Genomic DNA, 22,518 nt, shown 5'->3' with positions numbered 1-22,518 from the left:
CCCGTGATCATGTAGCTTGAACTTGGTGCATACGACAACTGACGATAAACATTGGTGGATAGATTCTGGTGGTAGAAAAATGACTTTAGTCACATTATATCAATCAGTTGTCAATGTGTATATATATATATATGATATATTAATCATAGTTCAAGAAATGTATTGTAAAATTACAAGTAAAAACATATTTATATCAGTGATATATCAAGTAGAGAAATGAAAATTAACTCAATATGAATTGATGTTATCATCATTACCATTTAAATATATAACACCACGAACAACAGATGCGTACCACAACACAACAGAAAAGATTCACAACACTCGCATGTAGATGTTGTAGACGAAATAATTGATAGAACAGTCGTATTCGGGGTGTATTTCAGAAGCTGAGAGATCAATTCTCTTAATCCAAATATGTATGGAATATTACTGTGTTAGAATGATCAGCATGCTTTTGATGTGTTAGTGGTATGGGTGATAGTGATATGTCCTGTATGCTATGAGAAACAGGGACATTTAATAATGGCATTGCATGACAAAACGAAAACGTGTAGGTGCCTGCATACGTGTGGACATTGCTCAAGGTGGCTTACGATAATGCACGTCTGTCCTTGCACAGTGAAAGCATACACCCCAAGCTGCGTAAGCAGAACTACTTCCACGAGGCGGATGCAGATGCAGTGATTAGATTGTATTCCTACACGGTTTTAAGCACATATCTCATAGTCTTCTATCGGCCACATAATGCATGATATACATTACTAATCTGAACTAGAAAATATCAGTACTCAGAAAACAATCTTTATGTTTTAAGTGGCAGTGTCTTACTTGAAACTGGTTAAGTACACAATGGCAGATATTGGGACTATATTAGTAGTAGTAATGGAAACATGAATTATTAGTTCTCAATTCTGTGTTATAGGTACATATATGGCAATAGTTAAGTTGTGATTCTCAACACCCAAAGTACGGCAGGTTAAATTGTTGAATATCCAATGATTCAACCAGACTAGGTTCTGAACAGCCAATGTTACGGCGGGTTATGTTGCTAAATGTGTCATGATTCGACAAGAATAAATTCAGAACACCAAATGATTCAACAACTATATATTCTGAATAACCACTGATTCGATATGCTTAGATGTATAACACAAACCGATTTAAGAAATATATATTCTGAACACCGACTGATTTGGCAAGATTAGATGCTAAGAAACCAACTGATTCGCCAAGGTTAGATGCTGAACACCAACTGATTAGACCAGATTAGATGCTGAACACCTAGTGATTCGACAAGATTAGGTGTTGAACACCTAGTGATTCGACAAGATTAGATATTGAACACCAAGTGATTCGACAAGACTAGGCGTTGAACACCTAGAGATTCGACAAGATTAGGTGTTGAACACCTAGAGATTCGACAAGATTAGATACTAAACACATGGAGATTCTACAAGATTAGATACTGAACACCTAGAGATTCGACAAGATTAGATACTGAACACCTAGATATTCGACAAGAGTATTTGCTGAACAGTCTTAGACTGGCACACCACAATTAGGTTTAATATGTCTACGATAAAAGAAAATATCTGACTCGTATCAAGTGTCTAACCTATAAAGTTGCAAATTTCAATCAATTTCGAAAATCGGTTTTCAGACTAGAAAAATAGCATTTTTGTATACATGTTTACTTTAGGGACTATTTGTGAACTTTATTTATCAATTAGCAGCGTCAGAGGTTTTCATAAATAACTCAAGAACTCATAAGTGACTAATGTAATTTGTAACATGCTATCAAAATAAATCTTGGATGAATGTACCGACGGAGACTCCCTCAATTCCACTGATTCACCTCACCAGAGGACATAAAGTGAACAACAATTTGCACGCCTAGCCGATATACACAACGTCTAGGTGTGCCCCATAATGAGGTATTGATGGCATTACACTACCAAATTGAAAACTAAATACACGATTTGAACGCACATTGATATTACGCTGACATAAACAAGCACCTCTTTGTAGTTTTCATTCAACCCACAGCAGACCCTACTGAAGTATGATTTCATAATTTCCCTTTGATAGCCCCCTCCAGACAGTCTCAACGTTCAAACTCCAGGCACAGCTCACGCCATGCTTACAAATACCTACCAAACCGAAAAGATAAGCTGCGGTAGCGTGACAAAAATTACAATATTTTTATGAAGGTTCATGTTGGAATTTCAATAACATACTTTGAAAGTCTGGGATCAAGGTTCGTGCTGCTTCAGTTATAAAGAGATATATTTGTACAAATATCCCGCCTTCTAGATTAATAGGCCGTGACCAACATCACAGAACAGTACTGCCTACACACCTATAAGATGTACACGTGGTATCCTACTGCATGCAAATGAGATCTAGCTTCTTATGAATATACCAAACATAATTTCCATTTCAAATTAAAACCATCATTTCTATTCTTCAAAATCTTCCTACTTGACCACGATCTAAAGTACATAATCTGGTGACGTCATAGCGACGTCAATATATTGATTGTTGACGTGTTTTTCAAAGATGGAAAAATAGTACTTTCCTTAGGTTAAATGTCAGTTTAAGAAAATCCACTTCTTCATTTTATCAAGTCATATTATTTTGGAGTATATTTGATATTCAACAGCATACATATCTGTTTAAGCATGTCTATCGACACATTCACAACCACATACAAGTTGGTACTTCTTGAAACTCCCCTAGACATTGAAAAGCAAGGTATTACCACGACTGCAATACAGAGTAAAACTCTTCTCAGACATATGCACCTATATAATCCACCCCAACACATTCTTCAGACAATCCACCAGCACACAAACAAGAGCTTCCAGGCCTGATCACGCCAAACAATGACTGACATCAGACTCTGCTCTTAACCACAAGACAAAGAAAACCCATATCCTTCAACCAGTGGTTAAACCATATTCCCTCCAACCAGATTCCAATACACGGGTGAGGTGTTCATGCAGTGGCTGTTAATATGGCATAGCGCATAGCTGTTAATATTAATGAAATTGCCACCTTTATAATACCTCCAGTTGTCATCATCGATGGGACCGCCATTCATTTTCCATTTGGAAGCAAGCATCTTCGGCTACTTGGATAATATTTGATATTGCCGTGGCTAACACGCTGGGGTGTACCGGAGCGAGAAAAAGTGTGAGTTTGTTGTATATATATATATAGATATATTTCTACATGGTGTAACTGAGTTCTAGCAGTCTAAGTTAAAGAGAACAGAGAGATAGAGTCGATCACGATATAAAAGTCCCCCCTTTAGCTTGACCTCCGCCGATAGATGGCACTACGATCACAGTGAACCATGGGACAAACAACTGATCGAGTAGGACCTCTGTTAGAGGGACTCTTTCGGCCTTTAAACAGGTTGTAGATGTATTGTATTATAAAAACGTGACTACTCAAATTTTACGTCGAAAGACAAACTTACAAATTACAAATTGGAAGGAATGTTAGGTATTAGGAAATATAACTGTTCGAGTAGGCGTTGGTCCAAGGCACGTTTACGGCAATTACAGTGTGAAAAGAATTGGTCTTTTTCTAAAATTCGACTACTCAAACAGTTAATATTTATCTGATAGTTGCGTTTTTAGTTTACATAATTACTGTTTTGAAAAATTGAATCGTATGTAAAACTCTCTCTTTTGTTTTCCCATGGTTCAGTGTATTGAGGCCTAGCCAAGGGGAGGTTGTCAATGTTGACATGACTATCACAACAAGGACTCTACACACTGAAAGGTGGCAATTTAAGTCAAAACACCTGGTGACTTGCCTTTGCGGCTGTAGACGAGTACGGTTCATCGAACAATGCCCAGATTTTTGGTTTAATCCGCTGCCAGCAGTTCAGCTCGCCCTGTTTGTACTCTTCCTCAAGTCCAAACCTCTTCATGATGTCCTCTTCTGTTGGTTTGTCTGTGTCAAGATCCAACCGATCCAAGATGGCGAGCACATCTTGGGTGTCCCTGTGCTGGGTGTATGTCATCCAGCAACAGGGTTCCACCTGGTTGGCATCAAGAGACCAAAACTCCAACTCCTCTTCAAACAACGGACCGCACACATCCGTCGGGTAATGAAGTTTGCCACTACGATAGTAGTTGAGGATTTGAGCAAAGACCCCGGGATGGCGATCAAAGAAGTACTCATTGAGTACTGGATCATAGTTGGCCAAGGCCTCCGTCAAACGGGACAATCGGGTGGCCGGGATTTTCTTTAAGGTGGCTTTATACGTCTCATGGCGTATGCCCCCTACATTGAGGATAACCCTGTTATCTGCATCAGTCATTGTGTTCACTCGTCAATACACAGAGGGTCAACCGAATGCCCTCCTTGTTGGTACACAAAGCAATATAAATGGTTGTTGGTGTATCCTACTGCAATAGATCCTATATATGAATCACACAAACAGTCGGGACGAAGGAGAACTAAACCTTGATCCACAGTGAACACACCATCCGAGTCTGCGAATCACTATTATCCAGAACGAGACTCTACTAATATTTCTCTACCTCCGGAAGTGGAGAGCTTCTATCCACCTCTCCTTCCGGTGTAATGTCGCCTAGGAAACTACTACCACGTAAGGTCGCTCTGTGATGACATTAACCCTACGAGTGTGATGACAGTCAGTGTCCGGCTAGGTGGATTAACCCCTTATGTAACATGTGCATCCGCCGCTCTACCGCCACTGCTTTTATGCCTCATGGTGCGCGACGGCCTTCACCTTCTGATGAGCTGGTAGCGACGTCGGGGCATGCTCTCATAAGCTGGGGACCTGCAAAATATATTGTACATTCAATTACGTATTTACTGGTTATTAAATGCAACTTTATTTAATGTAATCAAGATTAATCATTCCACGTAAGACTGAGCATGTCAAGCTCTCAGTAAAGGTATACCAACAATGTATCTGCCGTGGCATAATTTACTTGAAGTGGAGGCCCAACAAGCCAACATACATTGCATATGGTGTAAAAGGCAAAAGAGTGATGACAATAATTATTGTATGAATTGATCACTGAAATACCAGGTATGTTCTAATAATGATTATTGACAAGAAAACACGGCACAGGAAACTTGACAATCTACCATGCCGATCAGATAGTGTATACCATTACAGTGCTGTATAACTGCCTAAGCCAACAGATCAATATTTCAATAGTACACACATACGAAATACCTGTCCGGAATGCCAAAATTCGTGTAAAATGTATAGACGTATTCACGATCAACTACTAGCCGCGTGTATCGTATATTCGCTTGAGCGTTATGAAGCATTGCTTTGGATTATAGGACGTCGACCTCCAAATATACCCTCAGTATACACATGCATTTATCGGTGTGTAAACGTATGTAGCATTTATCGGTGTGTAAACGTATGTAGCATTTATCGGCGGGACAAACACTCGGGCCACACCCATTGCAATTATTATTTTGTCAATAAAGTAGACCTTGTTGTAGCATCCTTGATATTGACATGCAGCTGTACATTATCTTGACATAGAAGACGTGAGTGAAATGCTGTTATGAACAGAATTTCAGTCAGATCACAGCCTCTGTCACGAGCTCCGCAGTGACAGAGAACGTCGACATTTGCTGTTGGTTTTTATACTTCTTGACAATATGAGTTGGGTAAGTGGGAAGAACCCGTTAAACACGTAGGTGAGTAAATATCAGGGCAAGGTTGAACCACACAATCAGGTGATGATGATGATGATGATGATGATGATGACGACATAACAACACGGTGTTTCATGCGTAACTGTAAGCTTTGTGTGTCTATGAACTTCATCCCAGCAGTAGTGGAACGGGCACCCTCAGTGTGTAAACAAGAAAACTGTTGGAAGGTCATGTAGATTCTTAGGCTTTATCTATTCATCGATTTTGGAGCAAAATGTGGCTTGTGTTTTCGTGAATCGGTGAATCTGTATACAGAAGAACCTTAACAACTGAATCACGTATTTCACCTCAGATCCTATCTCGCATATAACCGTATTCAAACATCATTCTATTAGAAGGAAATGACGACTGCATATAAAACGTTTTGAAACATAGCCACTTATTAGTTCCTCATTGACTAAGGATGTTTTTTTTGAGAGGGTGCAAAATTCAAAAAGGTTGCAGGTGCAAATTGCCAAAATATGCATATGAAAACACCTGCACGTATGCATTTAGCAATATGTGGTGAATAGAATATTCCCCATCTCACCAATGTAGGCCAAACCCAACCCAGAGCCACTGGAGTTCACAGTGATGAAATACATAAAGTAAACCGTTTCCATAAATTAGAAATGGCTGAAAATATTTTTGGGATCGAAAATAGAACGGCTGTCCGCTCGGTTCTCTTCTGAAATAGGTCGGACTCAAAAGTGTATTATAGTACGAGGACTGTCAACTAGGAAGCGGCAAGTCCGTCCCCTGGTGTCAGATCTGCAAGAAAATAATGCCAAGTCGGTTAGCAATGTTTAACCAGCACTGGAAAATCGATAATTTCTCACAGCAGATGGTAGAGAAAATCCAAGATGGCGGCCATGGACGGCAAACAGAGTACTGAAGCATCTCTGCGTTGAGCTGAGTCGAGTAAATCAATGCAAAACATGAAGAGCAACACTTTGTGGATCGTTGCCAATATCCCATAAAATACGCGTATCGCACAGCGAGAGTTGTGGCACATTATACAATTAAAACAATCGATTTCTCACAAACCTGATTTGACATGAAGTGGTTAACACGTTGTGGAATAGATTTCATGTTTATCTTCTATGAGATGTAGCATTGTAAGATGTTCTTAGTTCAAGACAGAGTACAGCTATTGGAATACAACTGATGTGAAGTCTGATGATTAATGCAATATGGTTCATCGTATTGCATACCAACATTAACGTTGACGATCTTTCAAAAGATATGCTCTGAAATACTATATCATACCGACTTCTTTCATATCAACATGCAATATGACAATATTGAGAAAATGCATACACTAACCAGTGATCACCAAGCATTGGTAAAGTGACTATGCCTGTGCCCTCATTACACCGGTAATAAGAATAGGCTATTTCTAGCACCGGTTCACCGAATGACCGTTAGTCACTACTTACAACCATAATTAATATCGCCAGCGTACAGAATGATGACAAGGTGAATAATGCCAGGCATGGATACCGTTGAAGTGGACACTGGTCATTATCGGCGGTCAAAGGAAGTAAATCATGTCTCCAAGACCTTTGCCAGTGTGGCTTGATTGAGTCTGGTGTCTTCTGCAACTTCCATTGTTCTAATTGTATGTATTCGACATACATTCAGTACGTTTCATTCGATCTGAATGTTTAAATAGTTCGAAAAGCAAACATGCTTTCATACACCATATTGCTGCTATCATACATCATACTGCTGCATTCATACGCCATAGTGATGCATTCATACGCCATAGTGATGCATTCATACACCATTGTCATGCATTCATACACCACAGTGATGCTTCCTACACCACACCGTTGCCTTGTGCCTTCCTAAACCATACTGTTGCTTTCGCTGAATTACACTGAAGCAACCTATTACATGATAGCATTTTACGTCAATTTGTTGACACTCATAGAACATAGATCCGACTCACAGTTTGTCACACACGGTTGAGCTCCCAAACAAAACATTCCCCCAGCTCGCAGACAGCAGAGAGGTCAAGTACATGGCCCCGGTAGAAATGCCACACCGATATTCAAGAAACCTGTTCCTACCATACCGCTGCGAGATGGGTGCAGCATAGCCAAAGGACGTTCAACCTAACCTACTCCCTTCGAATCCATTACAAACGGGACTATTTTCCTGATTAATAACACCGCGTAAACAAGTCAACACATTATACAATATGATCTTCAATTCATGGATATTCGATATGTTTAACTACATCATGTTTTATTCTTAGTCTGATTCCAAACAGATGCACCAATAATGTTTCCTAATTGCTGAAGTAGGAGATTTTATCTCACACCTAAGTGAAGACGGAAGGAGCACATTATCCCAGCCCGGAGTAAAGAACAAGCTTATGTTGTTTATTCGATATGACACAGAAGTCACACAAACCATCAGCATAATTTGAAGGCTCAGGGAATGTGCAAGTGAGTTTATGCTTGGAAGAAAATTACTACAGCGAGTGCTTGACGTGTATAAATACAAGAACTGTCTTCAAGAGTGAGATGTGTGGCGGAGTTAATGATGAGGGAGTAGGGAAAGAGCAGCGTATTAACATTCAGCGATCTGGACGATAGGATGGAGGTCACTGGAGTACTGTAGATATGTGAAGATTCTTCTGGTTCACATGGTATTGCTACAAGGCTTAACATGCTGAACTGAACACGTTCAACAACTGCACAGTGGTGTATTTCAATGTAAAGTATATCAGTGTTTGTTTGAAGCTACCGAGTTTATATCCTTTTGTTACAAGGTTAACTACATATAACGCTTTAAATCGAGCATTCCTTAAGTGGTATATATGTTTGAACAGAGACATGAACACCAGATTGTCGCCCAACCACTTCAAGCAGTTTTGGATCTGTTATCTCATGCTGAACTTGCGTCATAAATTAATGTCAGCATGTGAAGTGTATTCTTCAACCTAATGACTATGTAACATATAATTTTGTTTTTCGTATAATCGAATTTCATCAAATTAATCAAGCAACCATGTCATATTATTTTCTTTAACTTGAATTATTATTTTAATGAATATTTGTTAAGGATAAATAAATAATGCAAGCTGTGATGTGTATTCACTACTAATATATTAATAATACTTTCTACATTGTTATGACAATGAACTTTTTTACATACATAATTATTGGCCCTGTTAGCATTAGGCAAAGGTTGTGCTTTCGCTGTGACGGAGGATGCTGGTTCCGATGCCAATTAATAGGCATGAACATTACACAACGCACCACATTCACTCCGTAACCGATCATCAAAACATCAAAGCCTCTATACCATGAAAAGGAAAGCTCATCATTTAGATCGTACATGAATATATACAAGATATACCAAGCATGGTCTTCTAGTCAATTACTGGTCATACATATTCAACAAATATTAGAGCCATTGCCTCGCGAAGACTGGTGGACTCGGATATGGAAACCCATATGGCAAGCCAGCACCCACGCTGTGCCTAATGACTCCATATAACACTGTTATGCTTCCATACTAAGCTTCACTCAGACATATGCTACTGTGGCAAGCCACATCAGTAAGACATTTGACTGTGGCATAAACATGTCGGGCTTAGCAATACGTCAACACTAAACAAGCGACGAACAATCGTTGGCGGCCGGGAGGACTTCTGTCAATAACTGTCTGAGGTTTCGACCAAATCGCGTCTAAGCCGAGAAGACAACGAGACTTGGTAGATCAATCGGATTTGATTCGCCGGAGCTAGATTGAGGTTAGATATTCACGTATGTGGAACATAACGAATGCATTCACAGTTTCTCTTGGACCTCTGGGTCATTCATACAGTAATCACAACAGTAATCGTTAATATGTTTTAAGACCGTCGCATCGTAAATTCAAGGAACGCCTATTTGTCAGTCGATGGTTAGGGTGATGGAAAGAAGTGGTGAGGGATATGCCTTTTAATGAGGTATATTTCATAAGAGGCATATGTTTCCAGTATACTATTTTTTTAAAGAACCGGTGCCATGTCATCGCAAGGGTACCACCATAAATGATGAACATACTTGCAGTTCAGTTGAAACTAGTCTCATTAACTCGATATGTAGCACATATGTCGGAAAATGTCGTGGTATTAATTGACACAGAACCAAATATTGCATTACTCTGATTAGTTCATCAATTACCCATCTACTTTCCTAATTTCAAACTGAGTTATCATTATACATGGACGTGGAACCAATTGTAATTGGTATGACGTCATTAACGACGTAAACTGTTACGTGACGCCATTTCGCTTGCTAATCACCATGGCAACAGCCATATCATGCAAATAGGTTTTCTCATTGTTGTATCATATTCAGTGATGAGTAGATCAACGATAAACGCCATCGGTCGTTCTCAGTAATGAGTTTGTTGGCATCACTGAGTAAGAGCTTGCAAGAATAATTACGTGTTCATCATCTCATTATTTTCGAGGGGAAACGCAGATATTCGGTAACATTCAAACGTCTAGGTGAATAGATGGCAAGAATTACACTTGGCTTACATACAACAATGCTTATACCTTTTTCACAAACTTGTATAAGTGAACAGCTAGTACTCGCATTAATGAGCCTATGTGATGACAATGGTTGGTATTCGCATTAATGCCCCTATGTGATTGAAATGGTTGGTACTCGCATTAATGTCCCTATGTGATGACAATGGTTGGTACTGCCAATACTGCCCCTATGTGATGACAATGGTCGGTACTCGCACCAATGCCCTCTAAGTGATGGTAATGGTTGGTACTCGCATTAATGCCCCCCCCCCCCCACCACCCCCCATGATGACATGGGTCGGTACTGCCAATACTGCCCCTATGTGATGACAATGGTTGGTACTGCCAATACTGCCCCTATGTGATGGCAATGGTCGGTACTGCCAATACTGTCCCTATGTGATGACAATGGTTGGTACTGCCAATACTGCCCCTATGTGATGACAATGGTTGGTACTGCCAATACTGCCCCTATGTGATGACAATGGTTGGTACTGCCAATACTGTCCCTATGTGATGACAATGGTTGGTACTGCCAATACTGCCCCTATGTGATGGCAATGGTCGGTACTGCCAATACTGCCCCTATGTGATGACAATGGTTGGTACTGCCAATACTGCCCCTATGTGATGGCAATGGTCGGTACTGCCAATACTGCCCCTATGTGATGACAATGGTTGGTACTGCCAACACTGCCCCTATGTGATGACAATGGTTGGTACTCGCATTAATGCCCCTATGTGATGACAATGGTTGGTACTCGCATTAATGTCCCTATGTGATGACAATGGTTGCTACTGCCAATACTGCCCCTATGTGATGACAATGGTGGGTACTCGCACCAATGCCCCCTAAGTGATGGTAATGGTTGGTACTCGCATTAATGCCCCCTATGTGATTGAAATGGTTGGTACTCGCATTAATGTGCCTATGTGATGACAATGGTTGGTACTCGCATTAATGCCCCCTATGTGATTGAAATGGTTGGTACTCGCATTAATGCCCCCTATGTGATTGAAATGGTTGGTACTCGCATTAATGCCCTCATGATGACATGGGTCGGTACTGCCAATACTGCCCCTATGTGATGACAATGGTTGGTACTCGCAAATCATGCCCCCCCCACCCCCCCCCCCCCTCCTCCCCAATGATGACATGGGTCGGTACTGCCAATACTGCCCTTATGTGAGCACAATAGTTGGTACTGCCAATACTGGCCCTATTTGATGACAATGGTTGGTACTGCCAATACTGCCCCTATGTGATGACAATGGTTCGTGCTGCAAATACTGCCCCTATGTGACGACATGGTTGGTACTGCCAATACTGCCCCTATGTGATGACAATGGTTGGTACTGCCAATACTGCCCCTATGTGATGACAATGGTTGGTACTGCCAATACTGCCCCTATGTGATGACAATGGTTGGTACTGCCAATACTGCCCCTTTGTGATGACAATGGTCGGTACTGCCAATACTGTCCCTATGTGGGGACAATGGTTGGTGCTGCCAATACTGCCCCTATGTGATGACAGTGGTTGGTACTGCTAATACTGCCCCTATGTGATGACATGGGTCGGTACTGCCAATACTGCCCCTATGTGATGACAATGGTTGGTACTGCCAATACTGCCCCTATGTGATGACAATGGTCGGTACTGCCAAACTTCAGTCAAAGCCGTTTTCATAAAGATCTGTTCTTACAACGACATAAGATTAGACCACCATTGAATCAAACATTAATAGTTCCAGCATGTAACCAACTATAACGATTAAGTAAACGATTAACCACATGTCTCCAACTCAAGCCAATATGACCAAATGTTGAACTACTGTGGATATAATGTACTTTGAGGTCAATGCGATGTGGACACCAGCTGTTGCTCTACCGATTGCATTTCAGCATCATTTCACACTCATTTTCGCTTGCATAGCCGGGCTTCGACATTTTATAACCTTGAATTTGATATATGATAGGAAAGGATCGACCTGAATTGTCCTATATACAATAAAGGCAGCATAAAGCATGCCACATTCGTGGTGAATTTGAAGCTGTGACAACCTTACTATAATGACCAATGTGTGACAGGTTGAGCAAGCATTCAGGATATAGCAATGAATATTTCAGGCTATCGAAACAGAAAATGTGATGTCGACAGTAGATTAGTATAATACTTATTACCGATTTTATATAGAGGTTACTATGTTGTGAAGCGCTTGATTACATATACACTGACTGTCCACAAGACGTCAAGCACATGATTACATATACACTGTCCACAAGACGTCAAGCGCATGATTACATATACACTGACTGTCCACAAGACGTCAAGCACATGATTACATATACACTGTCCACAAGACGTCAAGCACATGATTACATATACACTGTCCACAAGACGTCAAGCGCATGATTACATATACACTGACTGTCCACAAGACGTCAAGCGCATGATTACATATGCACTGTCCACAAGACGTCAAGCGCATGATTACATATACTCATTCCACAAGAAGCTATTATGTTGTGAAGGACATGGTTGCATATACACATTCCACAAGAAGCTATTATGTTGTGAAGGACATGGTTGCATATACACATTCCACAAGAAGCTATTATGTTGTGAAGGACATGGTTGCATATACTCATTCCACAAGAAGCTATTATGTTGTGAAGGACATGGTTGCATATACACATTCCACAAGACGTCAAGCGCATGATTACATATACACTGTCCACAAGACGTCAAGCGCATGATTACATATACACATTCCACGAGAGGTTACCATGTTGTGAAGGACATGCCACCATATACAACGTCCAAAAGAAGTTACTATGTTGCGATTGAAATGACTACATGTACAACGCCCACAAGAAGTTACTTTGTCGTGAAATGAGTGAGCGAGTGAGTGAGTGAGTGGGTATGGATTTACACCGGTTTTAGCAATATTCCACAAATATCACAGCGGGAGACACCAGGAATGGGCTGACGGGTGACGAACAAACACTTTAACCACCGGGCTTCCCCAAGGAAATGACTACATGTACAACGTCCACAAGAAGTCACAACGCTATAATGATGAGGATCAATATACAAGGGTAAGGGTAAGCTACCATCCAATGGAAGCGATGACCTAATACAAAAGAGACTCCAGAAACTATAGTCTTTCTTTTATGAATACAATAACGATGTTCACATATAAGCTTAACATGTAAATGATACGAGCATTACAATAATGTATAGCATAGAAAGAGCAAGAACACATTACTCGGAATTCACTGAAGCAAAACTTACACAAAAAATACATACTGAAGCTGTCTTGTTAGTGCTGGGAGCTCCATCGGCGGAACGCAACACTAAACGAACAACCATTTGTCAACGCCGATGGTTTCAAATGATGAATGTTGACAGGCATTGCAGGGAGGAGTTCACAACGAGGCTGTTATGGCCATAACGCCACCTAGCCTGAAGTCAAATACCAAAACATAATTGGTGACGAAAGGGAAATACCATTAAGCAGAACACAGGTGTGTGTGATGATCATGACTAGAACAACGGATACTGCCAGAGCCAAATTCAAGCAAAACAAAACACGACCACGTGTCTTGGATTTCAACACGCTGTTGTATCTTCATAAGTAGAGGGCTTCAGATTGCAACCACGGATTGAGCAGGAAAGTATGGCAGGCTGCCAGGGACGTATGCCCCAACTTAACGTAGATCAATGTAACCCTTCAGAGCTTCGCCCGCTTCCCGACCATCGTGCCGAGTCAAGAGAAATAATCCTAATCAATATACTTGGTGTGGGTAAATTAATGGAAGGGTGATCGCTAGAATGATATATTTTTTCAATGGGTCTGACCATACACAGAGGGTAGTGGGTTAAACATTAAACATTTTAGGCTAACAAGTCTGAGCAAGAAGGAAAACATCATGTCAAAAATGTATAACGTATCACAAATACTTCAATCGTCAAAAAGAGAATTAAATTTAAGAAAATCGGAAAAGGAATTACTTGAAAACAAGATCTGTGTGGATATGACTCATTATTTCAGGTTGTGTTAAATTTGAGTAGCTTTTAGACGGGACTTATTCTTCAAAATAACAGTGAGAAAAGTTTAAGTAACTTTCACTGTATCTTGTCAAAATATTTTACTAAACGCTAGTGTCTCTGACAACGATACACACTCTCACTCACGTGTATACTATCAGTAGGTATGGCATCTAGATCGTCACTACACTCACAGTTAGATGTTTTGGATTGAACACAAATAAATCTGGGCATTACGTGGAGCTCCGAGCGCAAGCTCGGCACGAAAATACTCTTACGATAAATACACTGACATTAAAACAATACCACTGTGAAAATACTGGCAGAATGTGTGAAGTACGTATTTGTATACTTAACACATGGTTCTGTATACATTAAAACTGCCAAAATAACCAATGAGGCTGAGAAACTGGATGGGGAATACAAAATACAGGTAGTTTACACGGTGATGACAAGCATGTGGTTTGCTGATAATGCGTTGAGGTTTTGTAGGATTTGGACATCACAGGTTTATTCCAAAAGAGCATGAATATTATGATATGCCTTTTCTTCATATAAAAGGCCACTTTTGTGCAACTACATGTGCACCTATATTTACATGTTCCATGTGGTGCTACCACACGGTCAGAATTATCCCAGCTGTGTATCACTGCGACCTAAAATAAATCGAGTCTGGACCAAACAAACCAGACCTCCTCTGTGGTCTAGAGGTAAGGCATACCAAAAGACGCTATAAAATGGTACTTGTTGTTACTCTGCCTGGCGCTCGGCATTGAGGGGCTAAAACAAGAATTGGTCGGCTCGGAGTCAGTAAACTGTGGGTAGGGTATTCATGTCAAACTGCGGTATGGTATCTCAGTGGGGTTAGCGCTGTAAAATCAGAATTGGTCCAGACTAGCACACACACACACACACACACATGCACACACACACACACACACGTGCATGCACATACACACACACACACGTGCATGCACATCGCTACATAAGAGAAAAACGACTTGACGTTGTACCCAATTTCACTTCATCCAGACAAATCAGTGTTAAACAATATGAACAATCTGCTACGCCGTCGCGGTACGATAACATGCAATAAATCAAGTCACCAATCCAACCCAGATTCACACAGGTATATGATCATGCAGTTGAAGCCTTGACGTAATTAAATCTATCCGTGTAAATGATTAGAATACCATAATCTGAAATCTAGTGTGTCAAATACAAGCTTCACCGTCTACGCGGTACATACAGTGGCCATATCAGTATATACTTCATTACATCGTTGGTGTTCATAGCCCTCATAACTATACTGTTCTACATTATGAGAGAGAGAGAGAGAGAGAGAGAGAGAGAGAGAGAGAGAGAGAGAGAGAGAGAGAGAGAGAGAGAGAGAGAGAGAGAGAGAGAATATCAGGCCAATCTGTAGTACCTAGTAGTATGTCGATAATATCATAACTGAATATATTTTTGATTTAAGATTGGATGATAGTGGATTCTTGGATTCTAAGGGAACAAACTTCTGTATTCCTGCTTCAAAACCCCAGCTGAGAAGTATGAAATCCAACTGTGGGTTCTTCCCAAACATTATTCCAGAAATAACGCCACAAAACAACAGACCAGGCAATAACACCCCATAGCCTCTTTTCTCATTAAGAGGCCGTTGAAGTCCGCTTTGAAGTCGACTATAAACAAAAGCTGGAAGCTCTAGTGGCTACCGCTATAAGGACTTACATCTATCGGGGGAACATACACATGAACCAAGGCAGAACATGAGCAGTATAATTATTACTGACGTCATCCCAGAACATAAAGTCAAAATATGTTGATGATGTATGGCAACAACCACGGTATGAAATCTACCTCGGTAGTTCGACGCCTATTTTTACCCCAACCCCCTGGAAGTGTTAAGTGTAATAACTGGGTGCGTTGATCAGCAGGATTCAAAACGCCATTGAAAAATGTATGACTGTACTGAATAAGAAACATTTTGGTAAATCATGCACGTTGGTGCCGTAAACTTTGTTGAAGGGCTGTCTGGATGACTGACAGCAAATGTCAAAATGGACGATTCATATCGTCTGCGCATGACCGGCTTGGCTGAAAATTTCCCCTTCTCGGAAGCTTTTGATTCGAACCATCGTTTTTTCGTTTCTTAATGTTGTGTGACTTGAGATAGGATCACCTAAGACTGTTTTGATCCTTCTTCATCAAATGTTTCCTGGGTTGATTTAACTGCACACTGTCTTCACACTGTGAATGGTGGTAATTTCACCATGCGATTTATAGCATTACTCGTCTATTCACATCATGCAGCGACCGACACCTGTTCCAAGCAATTACATCAACATCTCATTAATTTTCTCATGAATGACAATTCCACTGTGGATAAAACTTGTAATGTAAAATTAATAATTTATCTTTGTAATAACTTTACACAACCATTTTGGACGGTTCTGATATTGGATCATTGCCAAAATAAAACAATATCTGACGAAGGGCCAAGTGTGTCTCATAGTGAATGTTGCCGACTTGGCATAGATTTCATGTCCTGTGCAACCAATTATAGCTGATTGCATATCCCTTCCTAAAACCTATTCATAAACATCAAATATGGGAAATAATATCGTTTTGAGATCCATGTTCGTGTGTGTTCTTGTATGATTAAATACACGTACATACACGTTCACCGCGCTTTGTATTGTACGCCCAGTGGAATCTGTTTCGTTGGATTATCGAGACTGGTTAGTCTCTGGCGTTGATGTTTCCTACTTCTCTATCAATACTGTAAATATATAACTATACTGTTCTACATTATGACAGACAATAAAGTGATTATTATTCATTAACTGCAAAAACATCAACATCGGAATACCATGTTATACGTGACAAACATGTTTTTAAATATATTTTATTCCTGTTATAACATTTGATACGGCCAACAAAATATGTTAACTTACTTTAATTTCTATATCGGTTAATGTGTTACTGAAGTCTTTGATTGCATATCAATAAAATCATATTATGCATATCAACATGCTTCGTAAATACGTCACAAGCATCATTCAAAATATTCGCAAAACGGTATCAAACAAGTGCTCATATTGGCTCACATATGTTGCGATAGACGTAAGAGTCACTGACCTCAGAAGACAGGAATCCAGAATTGGAACAATTCTATTTCGATACATCCCTCTCGACACATCTAGAACACAAGTCTATCTAAATGTATCGTTGTCATAAAAGCGAATCGTGAGTGGAATGTTTACGTAAGGAAGTTACGTAGCCGCAGGAACAAAACGTGTCAATCCAAAATAATCAAACGGTTTCTTCCAGGAATATTTCAAGAGTTTCCTACCAGGAATAGAGGCTTCCGTGGGTTTGGTTTCGGGATCTCATGACTCAGGGTGTTCACGGAACATATCAATTTAAAATGTCTTTACAGCTTTTGATGCTCTCCCTCGAGGGAGTCGGTCCCAGTGGAAATGCTTTCAACTTGTATCGTAAATATTTCACCAGTGGTTCTACGCCGCAAACAGCAGTACAGTTAGTTGATTAACACTAGCAGGATAGGGACTCCATACAAAGAAACATTTCTAAACATAGCCATCTGATATACTCTCTAATTATCTATACAACAACCTTCTGAAGCTCCCCTGGCGTGTTACATGAAATTCTGATTGAGTAAGTGAAAAGAGTTTTAACGCCATGGGCGGGGATATTACCGTTATTCCACGGCGGTGTACTGACTGTATTCGACCCAGTAACAGGTAACAGAGCCTCAGTGGGAACTGCAATATTCGTAGTCAGGGTGCGATGGTACGCTAAATCAGGGTCCACATGAACGAAGCAGTCTTAGTGTAAGGCAACCTTACCTCCCATACAACATAAATATAAGACGTCAACGTCAGAGATAAACCATTCTCCATTACCCGCCAAAACAGATTTCACTTGGTGCAAATTAGCAGTAAAAATAATGTGAATGGATCACTGAAAATCAATCATGATACCAGGTGTTCGCGAACGGTCTTAGCAGTCTCAGGCTAAATAGACCCGAATCACAGCTCTGAAATGATATGACCAAAGCGCCCCAGTTTATAAAAATGATAAATTATCTTTTTCTTCAGTTTCTTTGACACTTTTATCAGCATTACATAACACTTACTGTATTTTACATTTTACTTAAAACTTCTACAGTTACCACTTGACTGAAATGAATCTAATCATATCAAATACAAGAGGCATCCGATGCTTTGACTAGTCTGCCATAACAGGTTCCAGCACTGGGGTCGTTCTTATCCATAAAGGACTTCCGCGTCGTTAGCGATGCGGAACGTTGTGTTAGTGGTATCCACATTCCAGATCAAAATAACACAATTACTGGAACACAAATCGGTTACAAACCTACTTCTGATGCCCTGTCGTCGTATTATCACAGTCCCCAATGAAACTAGGAATGTGTGTTATGAAAGAAGTTGATTAAGGATAAGTTCTGAATAGAAATAGAGAATTACTTCCGTATTACGTTACCAGTGCGACGCACGTGCACCTGCAGTTGACGTCATGCTAGAAAGGCCGACATGAACGAGTAAACAGTTCCTTCCTTTAAATGTTACCATGTATGTGTAAATGTTAAATTGGTTTACACTTAACTTGTTACAAAATAATGCATCTGTGGTTCAAACGTCTTTCAGCATTTGATACTGCTGAGGTTTTTTTCATACTTGTGCACCATTCCATTTATTTGAGTTGAAATGTGTGATGTTCTATTCTACCTGTTGCGGTTGCCTGCCCTGATCGTGTTAGGATCCACTGATTGATGGTTCGAATTCAATAATCCTCGTCACTTCGTCTCGAGCTTCTTCACAGCGTTTGTGTTGAATGGGCCCCGCCAGACACCATCCTTGACGGCGTTCTTGCAACGTATCTTTATGGAGATGCTATCTCGGCAGGTTCATGCACTACAGCCTGAAACTGCGCGAACATCTACATCTTCGTTATCTACCGTGGTTCCTCTAACACTGGGGTCTTAACTTTATTGTTCTTTAAAGATAGCGACGTCTACCACTCATATTTATAGCCCAACAGCATTTTAAACCCTGTGTATATCAGGTATATACAATGTACAGAAATCGGTACGAACGCTCGGTAAGGGTCCCATAAAGACTAACAAATATGCGACCTGCGTCAGTGTGATACACTAAATATTAAAACGTCTACACCAGACTCCATTATCTCCCGAAAAAGATTACATTAGGCATGCAAAATAGCGGTGAAAATTATATGAATGGTTCACTGAAAATCAGTGATGACGCCAGCTGTTCACGAAAAGGTGTTCGTGACACAAGGTGTTCGCGAAAATAACGTCACCGTATGGATTGGTTGGCAACACCAGTCGATGTAGATGATACTTAGGATTGTGTACCTCGTCGTGAGACCTGGGCCCACTTGCACAGGGCTGCTCTTGGTTTTAGGACGTCCTTAATTGCCAGGGGTTTGACGGAGCTATGTTTGATCAAGCATTGCTGAATCCCGTGAAATATGTCAGACATTGTAAATTTGTAAAACCACATATACACTTGTACTTAAACGTAAACAACAAAACCGTGGATTCCTTTCATCACAATGTGAGCAACAATTTTGACATATCAGTAATCAATGGTGAAAAAAATGAGCTCATATGAATAAAAGTGTATACTCGTGCAACGTGTCGGACACGAATTAATTAATTAATTTGCTGTGTTTTTTATTACCCTAATTTATTTATCAATAATGAAATAAATAATTATACGTTATTATCACCAGGGGTGTAACGGTTGATGAAACTATCGATAATATTAATCCTTGCACGTGAAGGAGTCTTGTTGACTTGGGGGACAGACTAATCTCATATTAATACAGTAAACTACGGTTATAACGAACACGCTTACAACGAACTGACGGATATAACGAACTTACTTTTTGGTCCCGACTATTTGCTGTAGTTATGCTGTATATATGCTTATAACGAACTACGGTTATAACGAACTAAAATTAGGAGTCCCTTTGAGTTCGTTATAACCGTACTTTACTGTAGTCTTATTGGTATTATTGCCGACAAACATTCATGTAAATTCATACCGCATTTGGTAAAACGGTTTCGGACACGTATTCTAATGTTCTTGACCAGCTGTCATATGGATTGCAGATGGTGCTGATTACAGTAACTTATAACAACTTACATTCATTACCACCTACAGAAAGTTTCAGCTCGATGACTGTGTTATATGTTAAATCCTAACAATAGATCTAAATGTAATCTCAATCTAACTGCTATGATAACATAGAAAATCCACCGAAGTGTTATATACCTTAATAAATAATAAAAATATTTTTTATGCATTTGGTTTCTGGGAAATTAATATTTTCCACAATTGAGGAAAACTCCGTAAATCAAATCCATGTCATTTACAAATCAATGACATATCATGGTCTGATAACATCTTCATAAAGTTTCAGCTCAAAAGGTTTGTGTTTTCTGTGAAAAGGATTCCTAAAGATCGTAAAGATGCCCCCAATAGTCCCCCTTAATGACCACAGGTCATGTTCAAGAGTGAGTGGGTGAGTTGGGTTTAACGCCGCTTTTAACAGTATTCCAGTTATATCACGGCGTGTCAGCTTAATGTGGGAGGAAAGCCCGAAGTGATGCAGGTCACAGACGTTTACCACTTCGGTGAAACCCAAACCGACAAACCTAGAAACATAATTGGGGCCAACCGGGATTCGAACCCGCAATCATAGGTTTCTGGCGTGCCAGAGGGACGCAACTCTGCACAGCGAATCGCGACGCCTTAGACGACTGGGCCACCCGTGCCCCCTCGTGTTCAAGAATCAGGCGGAGTTATTGTAACTTCCAAGCTAATGGCCTGCGTCGTGTAATCATGCGACATATATCACGATTGAAATAATACACGTTCATGTAAGCGTTTCCATGAACAACAGGTGTGTAAGGATACGAAAATACTTCAACTAGCATTTCTTGGCTAGTTTTTATAACTGGTTCTTTTCTCGTGTATCTGGATCAAAAACTGATGATGGCCGTTTATCGAAGAAACAAGGCCATTGCTGAAGGGTAATTTATATAGTAATGACATCTAACCTACAGATGATACATTTTACCTTGATGAGAAGAACACATTTAACCGCTGAATGAGATGTGTGTAAATCAGCACAAGCTAAAGAACACTTATATAAATCGTGCCAGATCAACACATTCAGCTTTGTTCTCATTTGCATGTTAAATGAAACAGGCTATGTGTGTGATATATGGCAAACGTGCGTGCTTTTTAAGCAAACAGTGCCTTGCTATTGATTAATGTTTGCTTCAAGGAATGACACAGGAAGTGTGCCCTCTAAATCACCGGTAGTAAACGCTTCCTGGTAAAATAAAAATCCTCATATCATATTGGCCACGTTGCAAATCTGCCAGTATTTGGGATTCAGGTATGACCGCTATGCTGGAGATGAAAAGAACGGTAATCTGGTGGTGAAAGCGAATGACCATAGTGACGGAGACTTAAGAAAGCCACCAAGTAGTATTAACGATGCTGAATTTGGGAAAAGAATAGGACAGCATATGAATGAATACATTATTTACTTAAACACAACGTCCTTTCATTCAATTCGTCAATGAAAAACATGTAAATGTCACTTTGGTAATGCTTCGCAGATATAAATGCAGTGGATCTAAAACAGTTAACTGTTTACGTAATGCAATACGTAATATAATCATAAAACACCCATGGAATAAGCACAACATGCGAGATTAGAAAATGACACGGGTTTCAAGTTTTTTTTGACAAAATGGCCAACAACGAGCTTGGTGATAAAGAATCCATGAAAATATCCAGCAAGTAACAAGTAAACCATGTGTTTTAAACTGACCTTGGATTAAGGAGGAATCCTCACCTTACGAAGGTAAATCTGTAGAGGTAAGGCAAAACTCTCAGAAAGTAATGTCACACCGTGTCTTGAGGGTATGAAAACAACACCTCTGTTAATGATATGCCCTGTTGCTATGGGGTATCCCGTGCCATCTCGTCCAGATCCTTCGATATCCCCAAGCCGCAGTGCACCTATATCGGCTATGCTCTCATACAACACAACAAAGCATTCCCTTCAATTTTGATAGCGGAGGAATCTTTCCTCCCATTTCTTCTGACTAGTTCATTCCGCATTG

General features: G+C 40.1%; 1 protein-coding gene across 2 annotated transcripts; it reads right to left on the bottom strand.

The window, feature by feature from the left end:
- Positions 1 to 3,689: 3,689 nt before the first annotated feature.
- LOC125372646 (potassium voltage-gated channel protein Shaw-like) lies at positions 3,690 to 22,242 on the bottom strand. Of its 2 annotated transcripts, none has more exons than XM_048383129.1 (2): positions 22,224 to 22,242; positions 3,690 to 4,825 (listed from the first exon to the last, which is right to left on the bottom strand). In XM_048383129.1, exon 2 carries the CDS (start codon positions 4,337 to 4,339, stop codon positions 3,809 to 3,811), a length of 531 nt encoding a protein of 176 aa, XP_048239086.1. In that variant the 5' UTR covers positions 4,340 to 4,825; positions 22,224 to 22,242; the 3' UTR covers positions 3,690 to 3,808. The 2 variants fall into 2 exon arrangements, with proteins under 2 accessions (XP_048239086.1, XP_048239085.1); XM_048383128.1 differs by lacking the exon at positions 22,224 to 22,242 and adding an exon at positions 13,563 to 13,725.
- Between the last annotated feature and the right edge of the window lie 276 nt (positions 22,243 to 22,518).

This window comes from Haliotis rufescens, unplaced genomic scaffold, assembly GCF_023055435.1.
Source record: "Haliotis rufescens isolate VD_foot unplaced genomic scaffold, xgHalRufe1.0.p SCAF_449, whole genome shotgun sequence".
Lineage (NCBI taxonomy): Eukaryota > Metazoa > Mollusca > Gastropoda > Lepetellida > Haliotidae > Haliotis > Haliotis rufescens.
The sequence above is the reverse complement of the archived record's forward strand: the minus strand, read 5'-3'. Positions and strand labels throughout refer to the sequence as shown.